At 39.4% G+C, this 21275-nt stretch overlaps 1 protein-coding gene across 1 annotated transcript in view; it reads left to right on the top strand.

Moving 5' to 3' along the window:
• The window catches only part of ZNF277 (zinc finger protein 277), a 162406-nt gene extending 148793 nt beyond the window's left edge, over positions 1-13613 (top strand). Inside the window, exons 8-12 of the mRNA XM_036762166.1 lie at positions 863-930; positions 3885-3981; positions 7606-7648; positions 9567-9741; positions 12993-13613. Coding sequence (XP_036618061.1) covers positions 863-930; positions 3885-3981; positions 7606-7648; positions 9567-9741; positions 12993-13218 — 609 coding nt within the window. The 3' untranslated portion in view covers positions 13219-13613. The remainder of the gene's footprint in view (positions 1-862; positions 931-3884; positions 3982-7605; positions 7649-9566; positions 9742-12992) is intronic.
• Positions 13614-21275: the final 7662 nt, after the last annotated feature.

Below are 21275 nucleotides of genomic sequence, written 5' to 3'. Positions count from 1 at the left end.
ATCTTTGGTCCAGCTTCACATATGAGGGACAAGGCTACTCGAGCATCACTTTCACTACTACACGAAGGAAAAAGGAAATGGGTTCTAGTATGTAGCTTCATGACTTAGATCATTTTTTCTGGAAACAACAGAAAAAATTTGTCATGTTGTTAATAGATCAATATTTCACTAGTCTAGCCAGTAAGTGGTCTCTGAGAATTACTATGGCTGAGAGATTCATCCCCTGTAGTCAAGTCAGATGAGGAAAAAGCTTGTTATCTTGGTTGATTGTCAGATGGCAAACATGAGACATCAGATATCAGTCTGTCACTAGGCCCAATTTTGAAAATGCAAACCATTCTTTTCTCCTTGGCTTACTCTGTTACTTTAGATGACCCAAATCAAAGATGTTGCAAATGCTATGTAATACTTTAGATTCAGCAGAATGTTAGCTACTCAAGGGCAGGGACTGTTTAGATTTTTCACTCAGTTATTTCCGGTCCTTTGTTCTTGGGAGGTGGTTTAAAATTTTAGTTGGATAGTGATGTGGGCCTCATTTTAAAAGAATCCAGAAAGTACATTTAATCTAGAATTGTCGATCTTTTAAAAAAAAATCAGCAACTTAAGATGAGTGGGGTGATTCTTTGGCTTATTTTTAAAATGAACTTCAATTTAAATTGTGTTTGTTGAAGTTTTAGAGAATTCCCATTCTCCTTTCTTGTAGGGAAGACATTGTCAGAAGGGCAAGCATAAAATCTGCATAAATCTTTCAAAGTCTGTATTGTTTTAAAGTCAGCAACAGAACTGGGAATCCTCTAGCAGCTTTGTGAACATACTAATCCTTTTCTTTATCTTTCTAATCTTTTTATCTTAACTTACACAGGAGCTTGGAAAGTCCTGGGAAGAAGTTCAGTTGGAAGATGATCGAGACCTGCTAGACCATCAGGAAGAGTAAGAATTGCTGCTATTGTTCGTGGCCACTTCTTTAACTAGAATTAAAATTAATGTTTGGGAATGTGTTGCCTAAAGAGAAGTAACAGAGACATGTTTCTCCCTGGACCATGAATTCAATGACTTGACTCTTATTTGGTGTTATTTGACAGCAGATCTTTTAGTAGAATTAAACAAAACTTCAACAATTTGATATTGGTTAATTCAAAATAGCTTCTAAAACAATAGTGAAGGCAGTTGTTATTGCTACTAGATAGGATTTTTGCCATTAAGGCTGTTTGGTTTATTGAGAGCATGTATGTGTGTGCATCTATGTGTGTGTATGTATATAGAGAGATATATAATTCAGTGAGGAAATTGCATCCTATGGTGTCTTGCATTGTTAAATTGGTCTAAAAACTTGAAGTAAAAGTGAAGCGATCTTGGGACTACTCCAATTACTGTCAACTCTGTCCTGGTTGGACTACATCCAGAGTATCATGTTCAGTTCTGGGGGCCATATTTTAAGAAGGACATGATAAACTGGAAAGAATTCAGAAGAGGGCAGTGAGAACGAATGAAATTGCTACTATAACAAGGATCAACCAAAGGAACTAGAGATGTTTATCAGGGAGAAGAGAATACTTGTGGGGAGAAGGGGCTTCAAATATTTGAAGCAATGTCATATGGGAGAAAGCTTAGACTTGCTCTCCTTGGCCCAGAGGTCAGAACCAGGAGGAGCAAGGGGTGGGAGTTGCAAAGAGTCAAACTCAGGCAAATTCAGAACTTGCTAACAATTAAAGTTGTCACAAAGTGGCGTAGGATGGCTGGGGAAGGTGGTAGTTTCCCATCACTGAAAGTGTTCAAACACGTTAGACTGCCGGACAGGTACGTTGTAGAGGGGATTCTTGTTTAGTCTCAGAGGTCCCTTTTAACCCTGATAATTTATCTGTGAAGTGGAGGAGGGGGAATAACTGTTCATCCTATCTTAAGACTAACTCAAATCACCTATATCTTCTTCATCTCAGCTATCGAGTTTAAGAATTGCTCGCCTCTTATGCCATTTTCATTACAAATTGACATTTTTTCTTGTTCTCCTGAGGTTCGAATTAATATTTTATTAAAGTGAATACCAAAGTTGGGTAACAGAAGGTCTGCCATCTTTTTTGTTAAAGGGGACCTGGTTAGTAGGTTCTCTAGACTTTGGAAAACAGCATTTCTTTAGGGCACCCTAGTTAGTATATTTTATGAAGTAAAATGTTTATGTTTTCGTGCCACAGTATCTCATGAACAAGAGTGACAGAATGAGGAGCTCATACTGACTACCACCCCTCCCCACACACATATTTACTGGGAAAGAGGGAGAGGAGTCTTCCCCTTAATTAATTAATTGATTAATTCATCAGTCTTAATTTTACCAAGAAAAGAGGAAGAGGAGTCATCTGAGACCCCACTAGAAGTCAGTGGCTTCTCGAGTAGCTATTGTTTCTAAGTACTAAGTTTCCTTGCTCTTTGGGTAGAATTCAAGAAGAGTACATCCCCTAACACCTACCTCCCTGAAGTTAATTACTAGCATTTCAAAAGAGAAAGGAGGTAAAAGGGATGTCTGCTCTACTACAAGATTCCCCAGGAGCTCCTGGTAAAATAACCGTTATTTCTGTGATTGGGGAAAAAAAAAGGATTGTTTTGAAATGCAGCGTGCCCCATTTGTCATGCAGAAACACGTTCCCAGCATCTTGCCTGACTGTGTGTACACTCAGTGGCTGTAGTTAACACATCCCTTGATATGTCTCCTTGTGCAAATTAGACCTAGTTGTCTCAGAACAGAGTCTGCCAGAAACAACTGCTGTTTCATGATTCCCACTCGTTCAGTAGTGGGATAGCTGTTTGGAGGAGAGGAGAAGATGAGAAAAAGGATCAGCACCTGTTTGTCATTTATATTAATTTCATGGTACTTCTTAGAATTTCAGAAGCTAAAAGATAAACATAATGTGTTGTGACAATCTCTGGGTAAATGTCAAGGTTGAAAAAGATTTGGCTGGTCTCCCTCAGGCAGACTGGGAGGGGAGAACCTAATGACCAGTGCCACCCACCTATGAACCATTGAGCTGAGAGGGCTCTGGCACAGAGGGCTTGGGCACACCTCCCACGTACACACTCTGTTTTTAAAAGTGCATAGATTTGTTTGTTTTGAATGTTTTATCGAAAGCATTACCGTGAACAGCAAAATAACCAGCTAAATTTGCCTAATAGCTATTTACCTTTAAATTAATTAATTTCAATCGATAGTCATAGCAATTCACCTATTCCCTCCAGGTCCTTATCAGGATTCTCTGTTCATTTTCATTTACTTTTCCTCTTGGTGGTGATACTTAGGCTGTACTCCCATTCTTCATGTTTTGCTTATTTTGCATTATTTCAGTCTTTCCAGATTTCTTTGTATCTCTCATACTCAGCAGACTCCACTATATTACAGGATCCTATTACATTCTTATTCTACAGTTTATTTAACCATTCCCCTACAACTGGACCTTTAGACTGTTTCTGGCTTTTAATTTTATATATTTTTATGTGTATATATAATACATATATATACACATATATACACATATTTTTAAATTATATACATACATTTGTATATACATGTATATAGGTAGACATATACATATATATTCTCACACACACATAAATATATTTCTGCTGCTGAAATCTTAGAATAAATAATTCTTTTTTGTTGTTCTGACAATGCTCACAGGTATATTTCCAATGACAGATAGTTTTATGGCTTGTATCACGTACTTTTACTTTTTGGATTGCAGTGCAAACAGATTCTACATATTTGCAATTCCACCAACAACGGATGAGTGTACCTCTTCCTCCATAGCCCAGCTACCATTGTTTTGCTGCTTTTAATGTTTTGTGGTCTGATAAACTAATAATGAAGGCAATCTCTGTTTTATGTTTTCTGCATGCAGTGACTGGTCTGATTGGGAAGAATACCCTGTCTGTGCTGTTTGCTTGTTTTGTGAAAAACAAGCAGATACTACTGAAAAATTATATATCCACATGGAGGTGAGATGTTGTATTGGTCATTTGATTTGTACTTTGCTGTATAAAAAGAATGCAGATCATTACTTCAACCTAACAGCCTATAGCTAGGGCCTCTTGTTATTCAGTCATTTTTCAGTCATGTCTGACTCTTTGTGATCCCATTCAGGGTTTTCTTGCCAGTTTCTACTCCAGCTTATTTCACAGATGAGGAAACTGAGACATATAGGGTTAAGTGACTTTCCCAGAGTCACACAGCTAGTAAGTGTCTGAAGTCAGATTTGAACTCAGGAAGTGGAGTGTTCCCAAGGGCAGACCCAGTACTCTATCCACTGCACTCCCTAGCTGCCTAGAGCCTCTTCTCTATCCCTGTCCTGAAGGCAAGATTTGGAAGTATGGGGACAGCATGTAATCCATTCAATGCAATCTAACGATCCAACGTGTGGCTAAGCTTTTAGGGGAATTTTAGTATAATTCTAGCCCAGAAAGTCAAATATGAATCAAGATAGGCACTCAAACTAGTGTAGGCAGAGATATGTCCAAGTCTGGGGAGAGATTATAGAAATCTGTTCTATGCTGTACAAAGCTGTAGTGCAAGCAATGTGGAAAAACAGTCCCAGGGTCATATTTTTATAAAGAAAACTGGAAATATCCCACAGTTAAGAATTTTCCTTTTCATTCGCTACTACCTATTTCTATTTTAAAACCAAATTAAAACTGCAAGACAAACAAGGCTAGGATCATATGCTTATAATTTTGCCTCTGCCTAGAAGGCAGTCATGGGGCCATGAATGCTAACCCATGTGGAGGCAGAGCTTCTTGAAGCAGAATGCCCTTCAAGCATAAGAAATAGAGCGGCACCTGGTCACTGATGCAGGTGACTGCCTGTGAGGTTGCCAATTCACAGACTCATAGAGTTGGAGAAAAACTTAGAAGTCAACCTGCCGAACGATACGGAGATATCCAATGCGACATCTCTGACACATGGCTATCCAGCCAGTATCAGTGGAATAATTTTTTGTTTGTATGACCTAGGGCTGGTAGGTGACACAGTGGAGAGAGTGCTGGCCTTGGAGTCAGGAAAGCCTGAGTTCAAATCCCACCACAGATATCTACTAGCCATATGATCTTGGGCAAGTCACTTAACCCCTCTCACCCTTAGTTTTCACATCTGTGAAATAAGGATAAAAGTAACACGTTTCTGACAGAGTTGCTATGGGGATCAATGACATAATATATGTAAAGCAATGGGCAAAACTTACAATGCCATAGAAATGCTAGTGATGATGATGATGATGGACGATGATGATGATGATGGACGACGATGAACTTACCAAAAGCATGGAGTGCCTATGTCAACATAATGCTTAGGCTAAACATTGCCTAAAGAGAGTTAAGAATGTGGCCATTGCCTGTTATGAGCATGTAAGTCAAAACAACAACAAAATATCCATAAACCATGAATCTATCATTCACGCATGCTGTAGGCTGGGGAACTTTGTGGTGGAGTGAAAAGAGCACTCATTTTTGAGTCAGAGAACCTAGGTTCAAATCCTGTCTCTGCTTTTAGCTCACCTTAGGCAAGTCATTCTCTGGCCTTCAAGGTCCTTATGAATAAAATGAGGGGGGTGGGTTGGCTGATCTTCAAGATCCCTTCCAGCTCTCACTCTTGGATTTTACAGCAAAGAAGAAGGATCTAGAATTTAGACATTAAATCTAATCTAAGTCAAAATCTGATCCTCTTCTCCTTCGTGGAAGCCTTAAGAATCTAACGAAGATTGGAATAACCCCAAAAAATCTAGTACAAGCCTCTGGCAGCTCCTGGGGAACTCTAAAGGACACAAGAGAAGTTGGATGGACTCCTTTGTCAGTCTGGTAAAGCCTAGGAGCCCCTTCTCAGAATAATGTTTTTAAATGTTTGAAACATGATACAAGGAATTATAAGCATAAGTCTAATCATCATCATACACACACACACACACACACACACACACACACACACACACACACACACTTTCACACTTTCCTCACCCCCAACTCAATAAACTCTAGTAGCTTCCTGTTGCCTCCAGAGTAAAATACAAAATGCTCTGTTGGTCATTCAAAGCCCTTCATAATAGCCCCCTCCTACCTTTCCTGTCTTCTTACACCTCACTCTCCAGTGACAGTGACCTCCTGGCTGCTTCACCATCAAGACACAACAGTTATCCTTTCTGCATCACAATTTTCCCCATCACAATTTCAGTATATCGCAGGTTGACATAAGAAATTAAATGGGAATTTGGGGGGAGTTTTGCCGAAGCTGTAGATGACACGTGAAGACCAGAAAAGTTTAGGCACAGAAAAAGTTTAGAAACTCAGAAATGCATAAAATATATGTATATTATTGCCTATGACCAAATACTTAACCCTGATTTTACAATAAGGTCTGTAAATACTCCGTAAAAGAAAAACAAAAAAAAATTCAGACTTGTCTGGTATGAAGGGAGGGCCAAAAAATTTTATGCGGATTCTAGATCACAGGAGTGCCATGTCCCTAACTGCTGCGATGTGGAAGGAATAACTGTACATGACTTAGCTCTAAGCATTTTTTCTAGATGTTCTCCATTCTTAGAACACTCTCTGCTCTGTGCTCTGACTACTGACTTCTCTAGCTACTGTTAGGTCCCAACTAAAATCCTACCTTCTACAGGAAGCTTTCCCTAGCCCCTCTTAATTCCAGGGCCTTTTCACTGTTAGTTAATTGCTGTTTATCCTATATATAGCTTGCTGTGTATGTATTTGTTTGTATTTTGTCACCCTCCCCTTTAGATTTTAAGCTCCTTGAAGGCAGAGAATGTCTTTTGCCTCTTTTTGTCTAGCGCATAGGAGGGGCTTAATACAAGTTTATTAATTATAAAGGGAACCAATTCTATTGAAATACAGTTATGAAAATATTTTTCAAAAATAAGTTGATAGACTCCAGGTGAAGAACTCCTAATTTATGATATAAGAATGATTACAAGAGCTTCACAAACATGGAAACGTAACAAAATCACAGCGTTGAAAAGGACCTCCAAGGTTATCTAGTTCATTCTACCTCCCCAAATTCCCAATGCAGCCTCCTTAGCAGGTATTTCATAAGTGATAAGAGGGTTTATTTTAGAGAAATCAAAGAAGTCAGTGTATTTTGGAGGGAGTCTGGGGAGATGGAGAAGGAGTTGACCATTTGCACAACACATGCTTAATAAAATAAAGAAGGGTAACTTTTCAAGGTTATCAAGTATGGTGGATTTCTAGTACCTTAATACAGAGTGCAGGAGTGATAGACACATGCTGCTAGAAGACTGAGGACATCTTTGGTCAGATGATAGAATAGATGTAGGACATGCTTAAGAAATAGTTCTACCACTGTCATAGCTTCTGAAGAGGTGTTTCAAGTCTTTCTGATCAATTTCTGCTGGGCTGTGTTAAGTAGCACTTAGATTTTAAAGAATTCAGAAAAGGAAGATGGTGGACACAGGTTGAGCTTCGAAGGAACTCGTACTGCTAGGAGTGAGGTAAGCTCACTTTTCTGTTCAAAACTTCAACATGAAGGATGAAAGGACTCACCAGATTATGGATTTGTGTAGCAATGTATATAAATGAATAATTAATTTTTATTTACAGGATGCACATGAATTCGATCTTCTGAAAATAAAATCAGAACTTGGTGAGTATGGTATACTCTACCTTGCAATGAAACATTTTTCACTAAAACAATCCACAGATTTTAAATGTGCTTTTCTTATGTACTACTAGAAGGTAGTAAGATCGAGTGTTTTGTTGGATTCTTTTGTCTTTTTAAAAATTACAGAGAGAGAGAGAGAGAGAAAAAACTCTTTATGTATATATATTATGTATACATATAACATACATATGTGTATATGTGTGTATGTATATATGTACATATATATATATATATATACATACACTTTAAGCCATATGTATAAAGAAAGGGAGTGAGGGAGAGATCTACCTTTTCTTGACTTTGAGAAGATCTAAATTTACCTTCTTTTAAACTATAACAGTATTCTAGAGTCAGAGATGGGAACTATCACCCAAAATGTTTTCCATGTATATATAGCAGAGGATTCTATTTAAAGTATTTTTCCCAGGCATTTTGAAATGTCAGTCTCCCATTGTTTTGTTATCTGACTTCTCTACACCCTTTATTGCTCCTCTTTACAACTGCTTTATCCCAAGCTGGCAACCCATATGCAGCCCATGAGCCAAATGTATGTAGCTCCCAGAGATCCTAGGAATACAGATCTCCTGAGGTTTTTTCTTAGAGAATGCAAAAACTTAATTCTTTGGCACACATGAACACTAAAAGACCCAGCTATCTACCACTGACCCTGTTGATATCTTATGCTACCATAAGAACCAGGGATTGAGACTAGGACTGCAATTCCCCTGGTATAAAGAACTCCTCAGGAAAGAATATCCCTCCAGTGCAGGTCAGCACCCTTTTTGCAATTTATGTTATTAGAGGGTTACCTAGATCACTGAAAGATTGACTTGCCAGTCCACACAGCCAGCCTGGGTCAGAGGTGGGACCTGCAGTCAGGTCTTTTTGGCTCTCTATCCACCATCGTGGGGCTTCTTCATGCTACCATACTTGGATAAATTAATAACTGTAATTAAAATTAGAGAGGCAGCATGGCAAGATGGTTAGAGGAATGACTTTGGAGTCCAGAAAACCAAGGTTCAAATCCTAGTTCTGATACTAGCTACATAACCATAGGCAATCACTTAACCTCTCAGTGTGCCAGACAACTGTCCAAGAATGAATTACAAATGTGCTGCCAGTATGCATCAGTGGAAGAGTTTGGATTCCTGATCATATGGCCCACTATTGAGAAACATGACCCCTCCCCACAATCATGTGCTGTATTTTTATTTGTATATCAAGTCAAAGAAAAGTATTATCATTCTGTTTATCTCCTCTTGCAACAACTGGATACATTTGAGTATTGTAAAAAAACGAGTCAGGAATCACTGATATAAAGGGATTATTTGATTCATTTTGCATATTGATGACCCTTTGAGAAGCTCCAAATTCACCTTCTTTGGCATACTACTCTTAAAAGGGCAGGCCTGAAGAATTCAATAGTTATACCTAATATAGCTCTAGAACTAGAGAAAAAATGTTGACCAACTGAAACTCCTCAAGTCAGTCTATGGCACTATCCACAGCCAACCCAGGATGCCTTGGGTATGAACAGATTGTGTTGCACATTTCTCAGGCTAGGGAGGACAGAAGCATTGTAGCACAAAGAGGCCTGGTAACTTGCTTATCAACAATGGGTGCAAACGCAAGTGACCACTTCTTGCCTCTCAGCACCACTGGACTTTGTGTACATTTTTTTCCTTTGGTTACTTTATATTACTGAAGTCATATGCATGCTTCTCTTCTTAGGCCCAACCTTTTCCAACCCCCCTTCACCCGTCCAGATAGCCTAATGCATTCTCAATCCTTCTTAGGCTACTGTGAAAAGTCTAATTGACTTTTTAAAAAATTCTAACAGTGCAAAAGCAACTGTCTAATGAATCATCTGGCATGATTTTACTTCCTGTCATCTTCCCAGGATTACATTTCTATCAGCAAGTAAAACTGGTCAACTTCATTCGGAGGGAAGTTCACCAATGTAGATGTTATGGGTGCCATTTGAAATTTACATCCAAAGCTGAATTAAGGAATCACATGGAGAAAACTAAACATATATCAATGCTTCCTGAAAGAACCACATGGGATCAGCCACAGTAAGTATCCTCCCCCATCTTCCTACCTCCTACATTTCAATATTTTTAAATTTACTGACTAGTTTTCAACTGCTTGGATAATCCTATAAGCATCCCTTGGCCTGGCACATATTTCAAGCTTATTTTGAGGGACCCTGGAACTGCCATATAAGAGCTTATATATCCCTTGAATAACACCAGTTCAGAAGGCTCCTGGGAAGTTGAAGTCCCCCAAAGATTCCAGTATGCATGCTTTGGGTCATAGATTTAAAGCTGAAAGAGACCTTTGGAGGCAATCTTATCCAACCCCTACATCTTACAGATGAGGAAACTGAGGCTAGAAAAGGTGAAGTCTAAGGTCACACAGGTAAAGTGACAGAGCTAGGAGTCAAACCCACATCCTCTGCTTCCAAATCCATCTCCACCGTATTTCACTGCAAAGTGTGCTTGCTGCAGTGGAGTCTATAGAACTCTATCCCTCCCACAAGATAGAATCCTTAGAAAAGGATCTTATGAATTCCAAGGGTCATCCCTCAACTAGGCATCTTCCTAAGTGGGTAGGAAATTGAGATGAATTCATATTAGAGGTCTCCAAATGTCTTCATGACTGTCCAGTGCAAGTGGGCATAGACCTGTTCTGTGTTTCTCCAAAAGGCACAAACACTTGAGCAAATGAGTAAGTTACAGAGAGGCAAGCAGATTTCAGCTCTTTGAGGGAACTGACCATCTCCTAAGATAATGAGCTTTTTGTTCATGGACGTATTCAAGCGGAAACGGGGTGGCTATCTGTTGTAGAAAGTATTCCTATATTGGGAGGAGGTTAGATTGTATCAGAGGTATCAAACATGTGGCCCACAACTCTCCTGAGTGCCACCCAAACCAGATTAAGATGTAATTGGGAAGTATTTAACAAAATAAATAAAAATTGAATAAAAAATAATATACAAAATATAACAGATGTATTGTCTATAATAATGCATAATATAATAACAGATTACATATATGATATGGATAATAACAGATAAAATTTATCTGTAGTCTTCTAAGTGACTATAATGCCAACAGGGGTCCTTGTGTATGATTTAGTGGCCCCCCATTCTATTTGAGCTTGACACCATTGGACTACATTATCTCCCAACATCCCTTTTGATTCTAAGTTTCCATGTTGCTCTGCCAACTTAATACCGAGTGTTGCATCTTGCTTTAATTTTCTTTTTTTTTCCTCCCTCCTTTCCTCCTGTGTGGGATTCCCTAGATCATCAAGGTCATATGAGCAGCAGCATAGCTTATGGCAGGTTATTACCCCAAAAGGACCTGTGCCTTTGGATATTGTTCTGATGGAATATTTAAAGCAGATCTATACAGATCCGCAAGTGATTGTGGGCCTGGAGAATGAGGGCTGACATAACCTACAGGCCCAGCACATAACTGGATGCGTTTTTACACACATACACACACGCACACACACACACACACACACACACACACACACACACACTGGGCAGCACTCCCACCATCCCTCAAAAGGTAGAGAAAGGAACCACAAGCTAAGTGATGCCTGGAGTAATTGCTGGCAACACAATACCACATACCACCACACATCTCATTGTCTTCACCCTTATGACCATAGGTATATCGCATGAAATCTTTCTTTAATTTTCTGTACTCTATTTTGCCTCTTTCCTCTCGTCTTCCTTTCTTACACTTTCTTTCTCTTCTCCTTTCTTCCAGTCTCCTTTATCTATCAGTGCTTTGGCTCTGAAAGTGGCACCAACAGCCATCACTTGGACTCAGTGATGGTACTCAGAGTTCAATAGATTGCTGATCATTCATCAGTGGGTGCACCTGTATGTACTGACGATATGCCAGAATGTTCCAGTACCTTCCCTCTAATCTCAATCTTTTCTTTCCTTTCTGTCCACTCCAATCCAACAAGCATCTTTTCAATGTCTATTGTGTATGGGGATCTGAGAATACAAAGACAAAATGAAAAATAGCCCCAATCCTAAGGAGCTTTTTTTTTCCTCTTAAACTGAAGGAATACAACATGTAAACAAATAAGTATATACACAGTAATTTGAATAGGAAGAAGCAAACACTAACTACAAGGGGAGATCAGGAAAGAATTCCCATTAGAGGTGATGCAAGAGCCAACCCTTGAATTAAACCAGGCATTCTAAGAGGTTAGAATGGAATGTGGGACAATCTATGCAAAGATGAAAGGCCTGGTTTGGGGAAGACAAGTGTGAGCCACAGCATGGTGTAACTGATAGGACATTGAACTTGTAGTCAGAATACTAATCCCACCTCAGATTTTTACTAGTTGTGTGGTCCTCTTTACATCACTTTACTTTTCTGTTTCTCAATTGTCTAATCTGTAAAACGAGGCAGTTGGACCCAGTAACCTTTAAGTTTCTTTCTAGCTCTAAAATCTATGCTCTTATTATCTCTAAGTACAAGACTGACTAGAATGGTAGTAATGTGAAATAAGCCTGGGAAAGTAGATTGTCCTCCCTTCTTTCCTTCCCTGTTCTTCCCCTCTTTCCCCTACAGTTCCCTCCTTTCTTCCCTTCTATTATTTTTTTCCCCACATCTTTGTTTTTTCATTCGCTTTTCCTTTTCAAAAATTTTGAAAGCATTCCTTCTCTCTGCTGCGGATACCAATGTCTACTTCATTTTCCCTAATATCCTCTGAAATAATGGGTAAGAATGGGGTAGGAATGTGTCCTGAAATCATCCAAATGCTTTTTTGAAACCAACAGGAATTATTCTGATATTGGAGTGTGGCCATGATTCCAGAACCTTTAATTTCCTCTAATTGGTTTGAATGTCACCCAGGGAACAGCTGGACCTCAATAAGTGTATTATGGTGGTCCTTTTCTCCTCAAGTCATATGTATTTAGAAAATCTGGATCCTGACTGACCTGGAAAACTGACCCAGAAAGAGGAGAGGGAAGCCAAGTGGGCAAGAATCCCAGGGCTTGGGGAAAGGGAAGCTCCTTTTACTGCCACATATTAGAAAGAAAAAGGAAGCATGACATTTTGGAATTCACTGGGATCGTCCCTGGTCACTGTCCAGCTCAAGGTTGTCTGCCAGTAAAAAATAAAGTGTAGACAATTCAAATGTTGTCTTGCTTGTAGTGTTTACAAAACTCAGCATACATTGTTGGCAAGTGTTTTAGCTCTCACTGTCAAGAGCAGAATAGACTGCAGCTGACTGCAATTGCCCATTAAGGATGAGGGTATTTACACACTTGTGGTTGTGTTTTCAGGTATTACTTTCCAACCTATGAAAATGACACCCTCCTGTGTGCGCTGTCTGACAGTGAAGGTGACCTGAGTGCTGAGGGGCTGAAGGAAGATGACATCCCCGTCATCAGTGAGGATGTGTCCAATCTACAGGCTCTGAAACAAAGCAGCGTTTTGAACCAGTTGCTCCAAGGAGAAGGCTCAAAAAGCCAGAGAAAACAGAAGGCAACAGTGGGAACATTGGGCTAGCTTTGAAACCCAATCACAAAAGGACAGTTTGGATTTCAACACAGGTTTTAAACCTAGAGAGGACCTTGGACATCATCTTGTCCAACCCTAATCATTTTATAGACAAGAAAAATCAACTCCTAAGAGATTTTGTGTTTTGCCTTGGAGAAGACTAGGAGTAACTAGCAGAACCAATATTCCAGCTCTGATCCCCTGATTCCAAGATAGGAAATCAATCCAAAAAGGAGAAAACATGGAATTTTGGTTCAGAATTCAGCAGATCATTATTAGGCTTATAGTCACCTGCCAAGGGAAAGTGAAGTCCAGACAGTTTAATATTGCTTATTCTTTTGCAACGTTGTAACTTCTACCTAAATTATTCTAAATAAAATTTCCACATGGATTGTTCTACAAAACAGTGGCTGGCTTTTCACATTGTGCCATGCTCCTGGGAGGGTGACTGTAGGCAAAGGGACTCCTGGGATGAAAGCATGGGGTAAAAATCTCCCCTCTCCATGCCTTTGTACAGGCTCTCTCTCATACTTGAGATGTACTTCTTTCTTCTCACCTCTGCCTCAGAGAATCCCTAGCTTTCTTCAAAGCTAAGCTCAAGTGACATCTACAGGAAGTAAGAAAAAGCAAATACTTTTTGTGCCCTTGTCAGGAACATAGTTTTTATTTTTCCCCAAATGTAGGGTGTTTTATTGGGTTTTTTTAAGTGGAAAAAAATATTTTTGTGTAATCAAAAGCCTTCTTTTTTTTTAAATTAGCCCTTGTGGTTACAGTTTTCCCTCTCTCATCTTAAAGGTAAAATGCTATCAGTTTTTTAACTTACATTTAAAGCTCAGCAAAATTGGCTCCAAACTGCTGTCTTTCTAAAATGATTTAACAATAACTGCCTCCCTACACATGCGCTCTCCCTCTCTCTCTCTCTCTCCCCCTCCCCACTCCCTCTGTCTCTCTCCCTGTCTCTCTCCTCTCTCCCTCTCTCTCTCTCTCCCCATCCAAACTGGACTTCTTGCACTTCCCCAAGCATAGAATTTCCATCTCCTCCCTCCCTTCCTCCAGCCTCCCTTACCTCTGCTTCTTGGAATCTCTAGCTTGTTTCAAAGTTCAGCTTGATTGACTCTTCCTCCAAGGGGCCTTGCCTGATTTCATCCCAGTTGTTAGAGGCCTCCCACCTGCCCCCTGAAATGACTTTGAATTTGTTCTGTATGTGTGTATGTGTGTGCATGTTTTCATTTACTTGTCTACATAGGTGTTATTTTCTCTCAGTAGAATATAAGCTCCTTGAGGGCCGAGTGTATCTCATTTTTGTATTTGTAGTCCTAGCACCCGTGTGCATGATATATAATGAACACTTAATAAATTCTTATTGAATTTTGCCTTGGAGTCATAATGGCCCCTAATTTGATACATGCAATACATGGAGCAGTTAAGTGACATTAGTAGAGTGCTGGGCCTGGAGTCAGGAAGACCTGAGTTCACATCTGACCTAGCTGTGTGACCCCAGGCAAGTCACTTGACCCACTCTGCCTCAGTTCCCTCATCTGTAAAAGGAGGTGAAGAAGGAAGTGGCAAACCACTCCAGTATCTTTGCCAAGAAAACCCCAAATGGGGTCTCGAAGAGTCAGAGAGAACTTTTGAAAACAACTAAACAACAGCAATATACTTTATAAATGTTTTCTGCTAGACTCAAAATGCTGGAAGGGAAATGCTTATCTCTAGTTTTTCAGTATAGGTCCAGTGTTCCAGTGTATAGGTCTGTTGCAGTGTTTCATGGGATGTCTTTGCTCCAATTTTATATTTAAGTGTGAGAAATCTAAAAGGTATTGTAGGAAAACAGATTGCCTACCTAAGTACTGAAAGCCAGGTAGTTCACATCCCAAGAGAAAAAAAAAATCTGTCTCAATTACTTTGACACTAATCTAACCTAGAATCTGGTATAGGATTTAGTTTTGTCCTACAAATAATTACAAGCAAAAAAAAACTATTTCAAAGTTTTTCAAGTATAATTGTCTCTGTAAAGAGTTATTTCTTAAATTTGTTTAAATTTCAAGATTCCTATGCAATGCTAAATAGCAGAATTTTGCATATCTTCAAAATTTTCCATGATGATACAATAAGTTAACACATATAGTGCTATTTGCATCAGTGGAGAAAATGTTCATACCAAGAATTCCCCACATCTATAAAATTACAGATTGGGACCACAAAAAAAAATGTTTTTCTTTACACAATCTGTTCAGTAATCATGTATTTCTGAATCCGTATATTTCATAGTTTCCTGATCATGATGACCTGAACCAATATTTTTATGGGGGAAAAAATAGTGCCAAGACTCCTTGTAGTATGGTTACATTTTGCCTATTCTGATTGGGCTTTACAAATGCCCCTATCCCAAATGATATATTAAACTGAAAGGGAAAAAATATTTGCCTCAGGAATTCTATCATGTTTCTGATTCCACACATTTCCTTTCTTGCTGGTTTTAACAGTCAGTAATTAAAGAGAAAACTCAACATAGCCTCATGGCTCAGCTGAAATATTTATTGAACAACTGTTATTTGCCAAGCACAAAAGATGCTATGGGGAATACAAAGTCAAGGTCCCGCCTTTCAATAAGCTTACAATCTAGTGAGGCAGACTTGTCACCCAATAAGAGACTTTCTCTCAAAACCTTAAGTGACTTTTCGCCTCAATACCTACACTGCAGTGAACTTTTTTGGAAATTTTTCTTGGAAATTTTCTTGAATTTTTTTTCTCAGAAAAGGTGCTGGAAATGGAATCTGATTTCCCATGAAACAATCTTATGTAATAAGCAGCTTTGGACCTTTTTTCCTAGAAATTATCATAAACCATTTTAATCAACTATAAATGCTATAACTTCAGTGTATACGCTCTCTGCCTCAAATCTCTCTCCATTGTAATCCATCCATCATATAGCTGCCAAAATGATTTTTTAGTGGACCCATATGTACAAAAATGTTTATAGCAGCTCCCTGTGTGGTGGCAAAGAATTGGAAATCATGGGGATGCCCTTCAATTGGGGAATGCCTGAACAAGTTGTGGTATATGAATGTAATGGAATACTATTGTGTTATAAGAAATGAAGAGCAGATGGACTTCATTATAACCTGGAAAGACTTATATGAACTGACACTGAGTGAGGGGAGCAGAACCAGGAGAACATTGTACACAATTACAGATACATTGTGCGATGAATAGCTTTGATAGACTTGGCTCTTCTCAGCAATGCAAAGTTCTAAGACAACTCCAAAAGACTCATGATGGAAAAAGCTATGCACATCCAGAGAAAGAATTATGGAGTCTGAATGCAGATTGAGGCAGACTATTTGCTCTCTTTTTTTTCCTCCTTTTTTGGTTTTGTTTCTCCTTTCTCATGATTCATTCCATTGGTTATAATTCTTCCTTACAACTGGACTATGTGAAGGTATATGTAGAACCTACATTGGATTACATGCCATCAGGGGGAGGGGGGAGGAGAGGGAAGGAGAGAAAATTTGGAACTCAAAAACTTGTGGAACTGCATGTTTTAAACTAAAAATAAAAAATAAATTCATTTAAAAAAAAAAAGATTTTCCAGAAATGTCACTCCCCTACTCAACTCCAATGGCTCCCTATTGCCTCTAGGATAAAATAAAAACTCTGGTTTTTAAAGCAGTTCATAGACCAGCCCCATCCTGCCTTTCCAGCTTCATTATCTATTATGCTTCCTCACATGTGGATTTCTACCTCCCACCTCCACATCTTTGTACTGTCCATCATTTTAATTCATACCTGAAATGTTTTGTCTTCTCACCTCTGCCTCTAAAAATCCCTCTCTCCAAAGATACAGCTCAGGCCATCACTTTCTATAACAACGGAGAGGTCTGTGCGCTTTTTTTCCATAAATATTTTTGATGATTGTATTTCATATAACAGGTTAACTTCATAATCCCCCGCATTGTATGCATTTGAAAACATCATTCTGAGAAGGGGTCTATATAGGCTTTACCAGACTACCAAAGGGCTCTGGTACAAAAAGGGGAGGAACCCTTGTTCATATGAAGCCTTACTTGATGCTCCCTTCTTACCCACCCAGCTTTATTTTGTATATATTCTGAAGATATTTGTTCTCTATATACTTAAGTATGTATATGTTGGTTCCTCCAGTAGAATGTGAGCTCTTGAAAGGAGGAATTACTTAATTTCCTATGTCTGTATTCATAGCACCCAACACATTATCTGGCATGTGATACTTAATAAATGCTTCCTGACTGATTAATACATTCTAAAATACTAATTTCAGAACTTCAAGGACGTGTTCTATGTGGATACTCCCTTCACCAATGAAGATTGCATCCCCTCTATAAATTAGTATAGTGGTCTCCAAAGTAGGATATGTCCAATATGAGGTACTAGGTGTACTGGACTCTTCTCCAGGCAGGTGGTCATTACCACCCTGCCTCCAAACACTCTTGTTCTCCTCCAGCCACAGCAGTAGGATAAATTGTGTATACACATACACGTATATGTGTGTGTGTGTATGTATGTATATACCTCCTGGGCCCAGCTTCATACATGAACAGAATATCAGCTCTATTCTTGCCCACCCAGGCCTAAAGCTCATGAGAGATACTAGGGGTTGGTAGATGTTTCCAAAGACTCTGTCCTAGGTGGGCCCTTTCCTTCCTTTCTTCTCTATCCTCTCTTGATAACATCATTGGTTCTCATGGGCTTAACTATAATATCAAATGTAGACAAATCCTACATCTATGTGCTGAGCCCCATTGCCTCCCCTGGGCATCACCAATTGGACATTTCAAACTAGATGTTCCTAAGATATCTCAAACTCAACATAGACAAAACTGAGCTCATCATCTTCTCCTTTAGGCCTTTCCTCTCCCAAACTTCCCTATTTCTGTTGAAGGCAGCACCATGCTTCCAGTCTCCCAGGTTCATACTCCCAACATTTACCTTGACTTCCTCATTATTCCTCACCCCATACAGCCAATCAGTTGCCAACTGGTGCCATTTCTACCTCAACATGCCTCAGCTAACCCCTTCTCTCCACTCACAGAGCTATCACCATTGTTTGGGTCCTCATCCCATCTTGCCTAGATTATTCCAACCACCTCACTGGTCTCCTGTCTCAAGTCTCTCCCCATTCCTGTCTACCTTACACACAGATGGCAAAGTAAATTTCCTTAAGTGCAGACCTGACCATATGACTCCTCTACTCAATCAACTCCAGTGGCCTCCTACTTCCTCTATAATAAAAGATTAACTTCTCTGTTTTTCTTTTAAAACATATACAACCTAGCCCTTGCCTGTATTTCCAGCCTGATTTGGACACAATTCTCTCTCCCATACTTTTTGATTCAGCCAAACTGGCCTTCTCTATGTTCCTCACACATGATATAGTTCGTCTCTAGTATCCATGTCTTTGTAGCAGCAGTCCTCCATGTCTGGAATGCACTCCAGCCTTACTCCTGCCTGGTGGAGTTCCTCTCTTCCAGTAATCAGTATTCTCTACATGAAGACTTTATTGATCCTCTCAACTACCAGTGTCCTCAATCCCTAAACTACCTTGTAAGCTATTTTTTGTGTGTATATATTTGTATTTATTAATATTTATGCTGTATAAATTCATATAGGTACTAAGTACCCTTTACTCCTTGAGAGTAGGGATTCTTTCATTTTCGTAGGTGTATCCCCTGCACCTAGAACAATGCCGGGCACACTATAAGTACTTAATAAATACTTCTTGGTCTATTGTTATCTATGAGTCATCTGCATAGAGATAATAGTTGAGCCCAAGGGAGTGATGAGGTTACCAACAGAGAATATGTAGGAGAAAAAGTAAGGACCTAGGACAGAATTTCAGACCACACCCACTGTTAGGAAGTGTGATATGGAGGGTGAGCCAGCCAAGGAAACTGGGGAGTGGTTAGGTGGTGGTTGTTTGTCCTTCTTTCTCAAAGAGGACCAAGACATCAGGAAGGTGATGCCATGACTTGCAAGCAAATTGGATTTAAGTGAGGGAGGGGCTGTGCAAAGTCAGCAGACTTGGTGGGAGAACTAAGAGAGTGCAGTATCATGAAAACCCAGAACAGAGAGAGTATCCAGGAGGAAGATGTGGTCAACAAAGTGAAATGCAGCAGATCAGCCAAGAAGGGTGAAGACTGAGAAAAGATCATCAGATCTGGTCATAAGGAAATCATTGGTAACTGGAGAGAGCAGTTCGAGTTGAGTGATGAAGCCAGAAGTCAGCCTCCAAAGGGCTGAGGAAAGAATAAGAGGAGAGGAAGTGAAGGCAACAGGTGCAGACAGTTGTGTCAAGGAGTTTAGCCAAGAAAGAGAGGAGAGATATAGGAAAATAAGAGTTTAAGAAGCTGGCAAGGTCTAGTGAAGGATTTATAAGGATAGGGAAGACTTGGGCATATCTGAAGGCAGTAGGAAAGGATATTATTATCTGGGAAAGGATCTAATCTTTAGATCTGCCCCAGCATCTAGCATTCATAGTGCCATGCATATAGCAGGCACTTAATAGTCAATCGAACCAGATATTTGACACTTTTGGGATGAGAATGAGGGAAAACAGATGTAGGTCTTTTATCGATGGTCTTGGTATAAATGTATTTACAATTACAACATAAAACAGGTACATATACGAATATATATATGTATATACATATCCATCAATACAAACAATTGACTTTGTGCAAAGAAAGGAAAGGGCAGAGAGAATTCAGCAGGTTATGGGTGGATTGTAGCCCTAACTTTGCAGACTGAATCCCAAGAAAATTAAAAGACACATTACAGCCACTGCAAAATTTTGCCCAAATGCATTTGCAAAGCTGAAACCTAGATTGTCAGTTTTGGCTTGATCAACCATGCTAATGGATGCTTGAATATTGCCTTCCTCCACCTTTGGCAGTTTAATTCTGTTGTGATTGACTCTTCCTTTTTATTTCCCGGGTTTCTATTTGGCTTTCATTTACTTAAGGGATGAGGTCCCCATAGGCCTCAGATCCTCACTAGGTTTACATTGAACAATTTCCTTACTCTCTGAGCTTCCAGGAGTGTCTCATTCTCTGGCAGCATTTTGAAGTGAATAATATTTGATGCTCTCAGGGGTTGGGGTGGGGGTTGCATCCATTTTTATATGAGTTTATCCAATTTCATAGATTCTTGTATTTGGATCGAGCTGTCGAAATGTATGCAGGATGTCGCCACTGTCCAGTTTATTTGTGAAAATGGATGGCATATAACCCATATTTTTGAAAAGCACTTAAAGAGATATAAGAGTTTCATAAATGCCCAAGGTTCTTTTGTAGAAAATTTGGGATGATATTCCTGCAGCAAAAAGCACATTCTAAGTACTTTGGCATTCCAAACAGGTAGCTGACTACTTGAGCGAGCCTGGTCACTCAAAGAGGAAAATAGGATAAACAGAGAGGAAAAATCACATTATTAACTAAGGTCTGGAAGAACAAGAAAAAAAACCTGCCAAGAGAACGTGCGTGGCATGGAGATTCATGACAGAAGTGGTATGTGGGATCTGGTCAGCCAAGCAATGAATTGGACACAATTTTGGTTGTTGTGTATGTGACTTCATCATTACTCCTTAACCTCGGGGCCTCGGTCTCTTCCTATAGCTTCCATAGCTGCAGGTCAGCTAATCACTAACCTGGTCAGCTCATTAGGAGAAATAAGTGGATAAAAACTACTGGACGGAGTGCTTCCAAGTGAACCCTGAATAAGAATGATCCTGTAAAACAGAATTAAGAACAGCAATGACAAAATTATTTTATATAAAATATCTTCAGGGGAGGAGGAATTATTAGATAAAGATCAACACTTCTGATTCCCTCAGTACAGGAAATCATCTAATGTGGAAACTCCTTCTACCAAAGCAGATCTTAGATGATGATGATGATGATCAGCAGAGTTTATATAGTACCTTGAGGCTTGCAAAACATTTTACAAATATTAGCTCATTTTATCTGCACAACAACCCTAGGAAGTGGGTATTACCCCCATTTAAGAGATGAGGAAACTGAGGCTGACAG

The sequence above is a fragment of the Trichosurus vulpecula genome, chromosome 5, assembly GCF_011100635.1.
Source record: "Trichosurus vulpecula isolate mTriVul1 chromosome 5, mTriVul1.pri, whole genome shotgun sequence".
NCBI classification, from domain to species: Eukaryota; Metazoa; Chordata; class Mammalia; order Diprotodontia; family Phalangeridae; genus Trichosurus; species Trichosurus vulpecula.
Note: the sequence above shows the minus strand (reverse complement) of the source record. Positions and strands in the feature narration are given on the sequence as shown.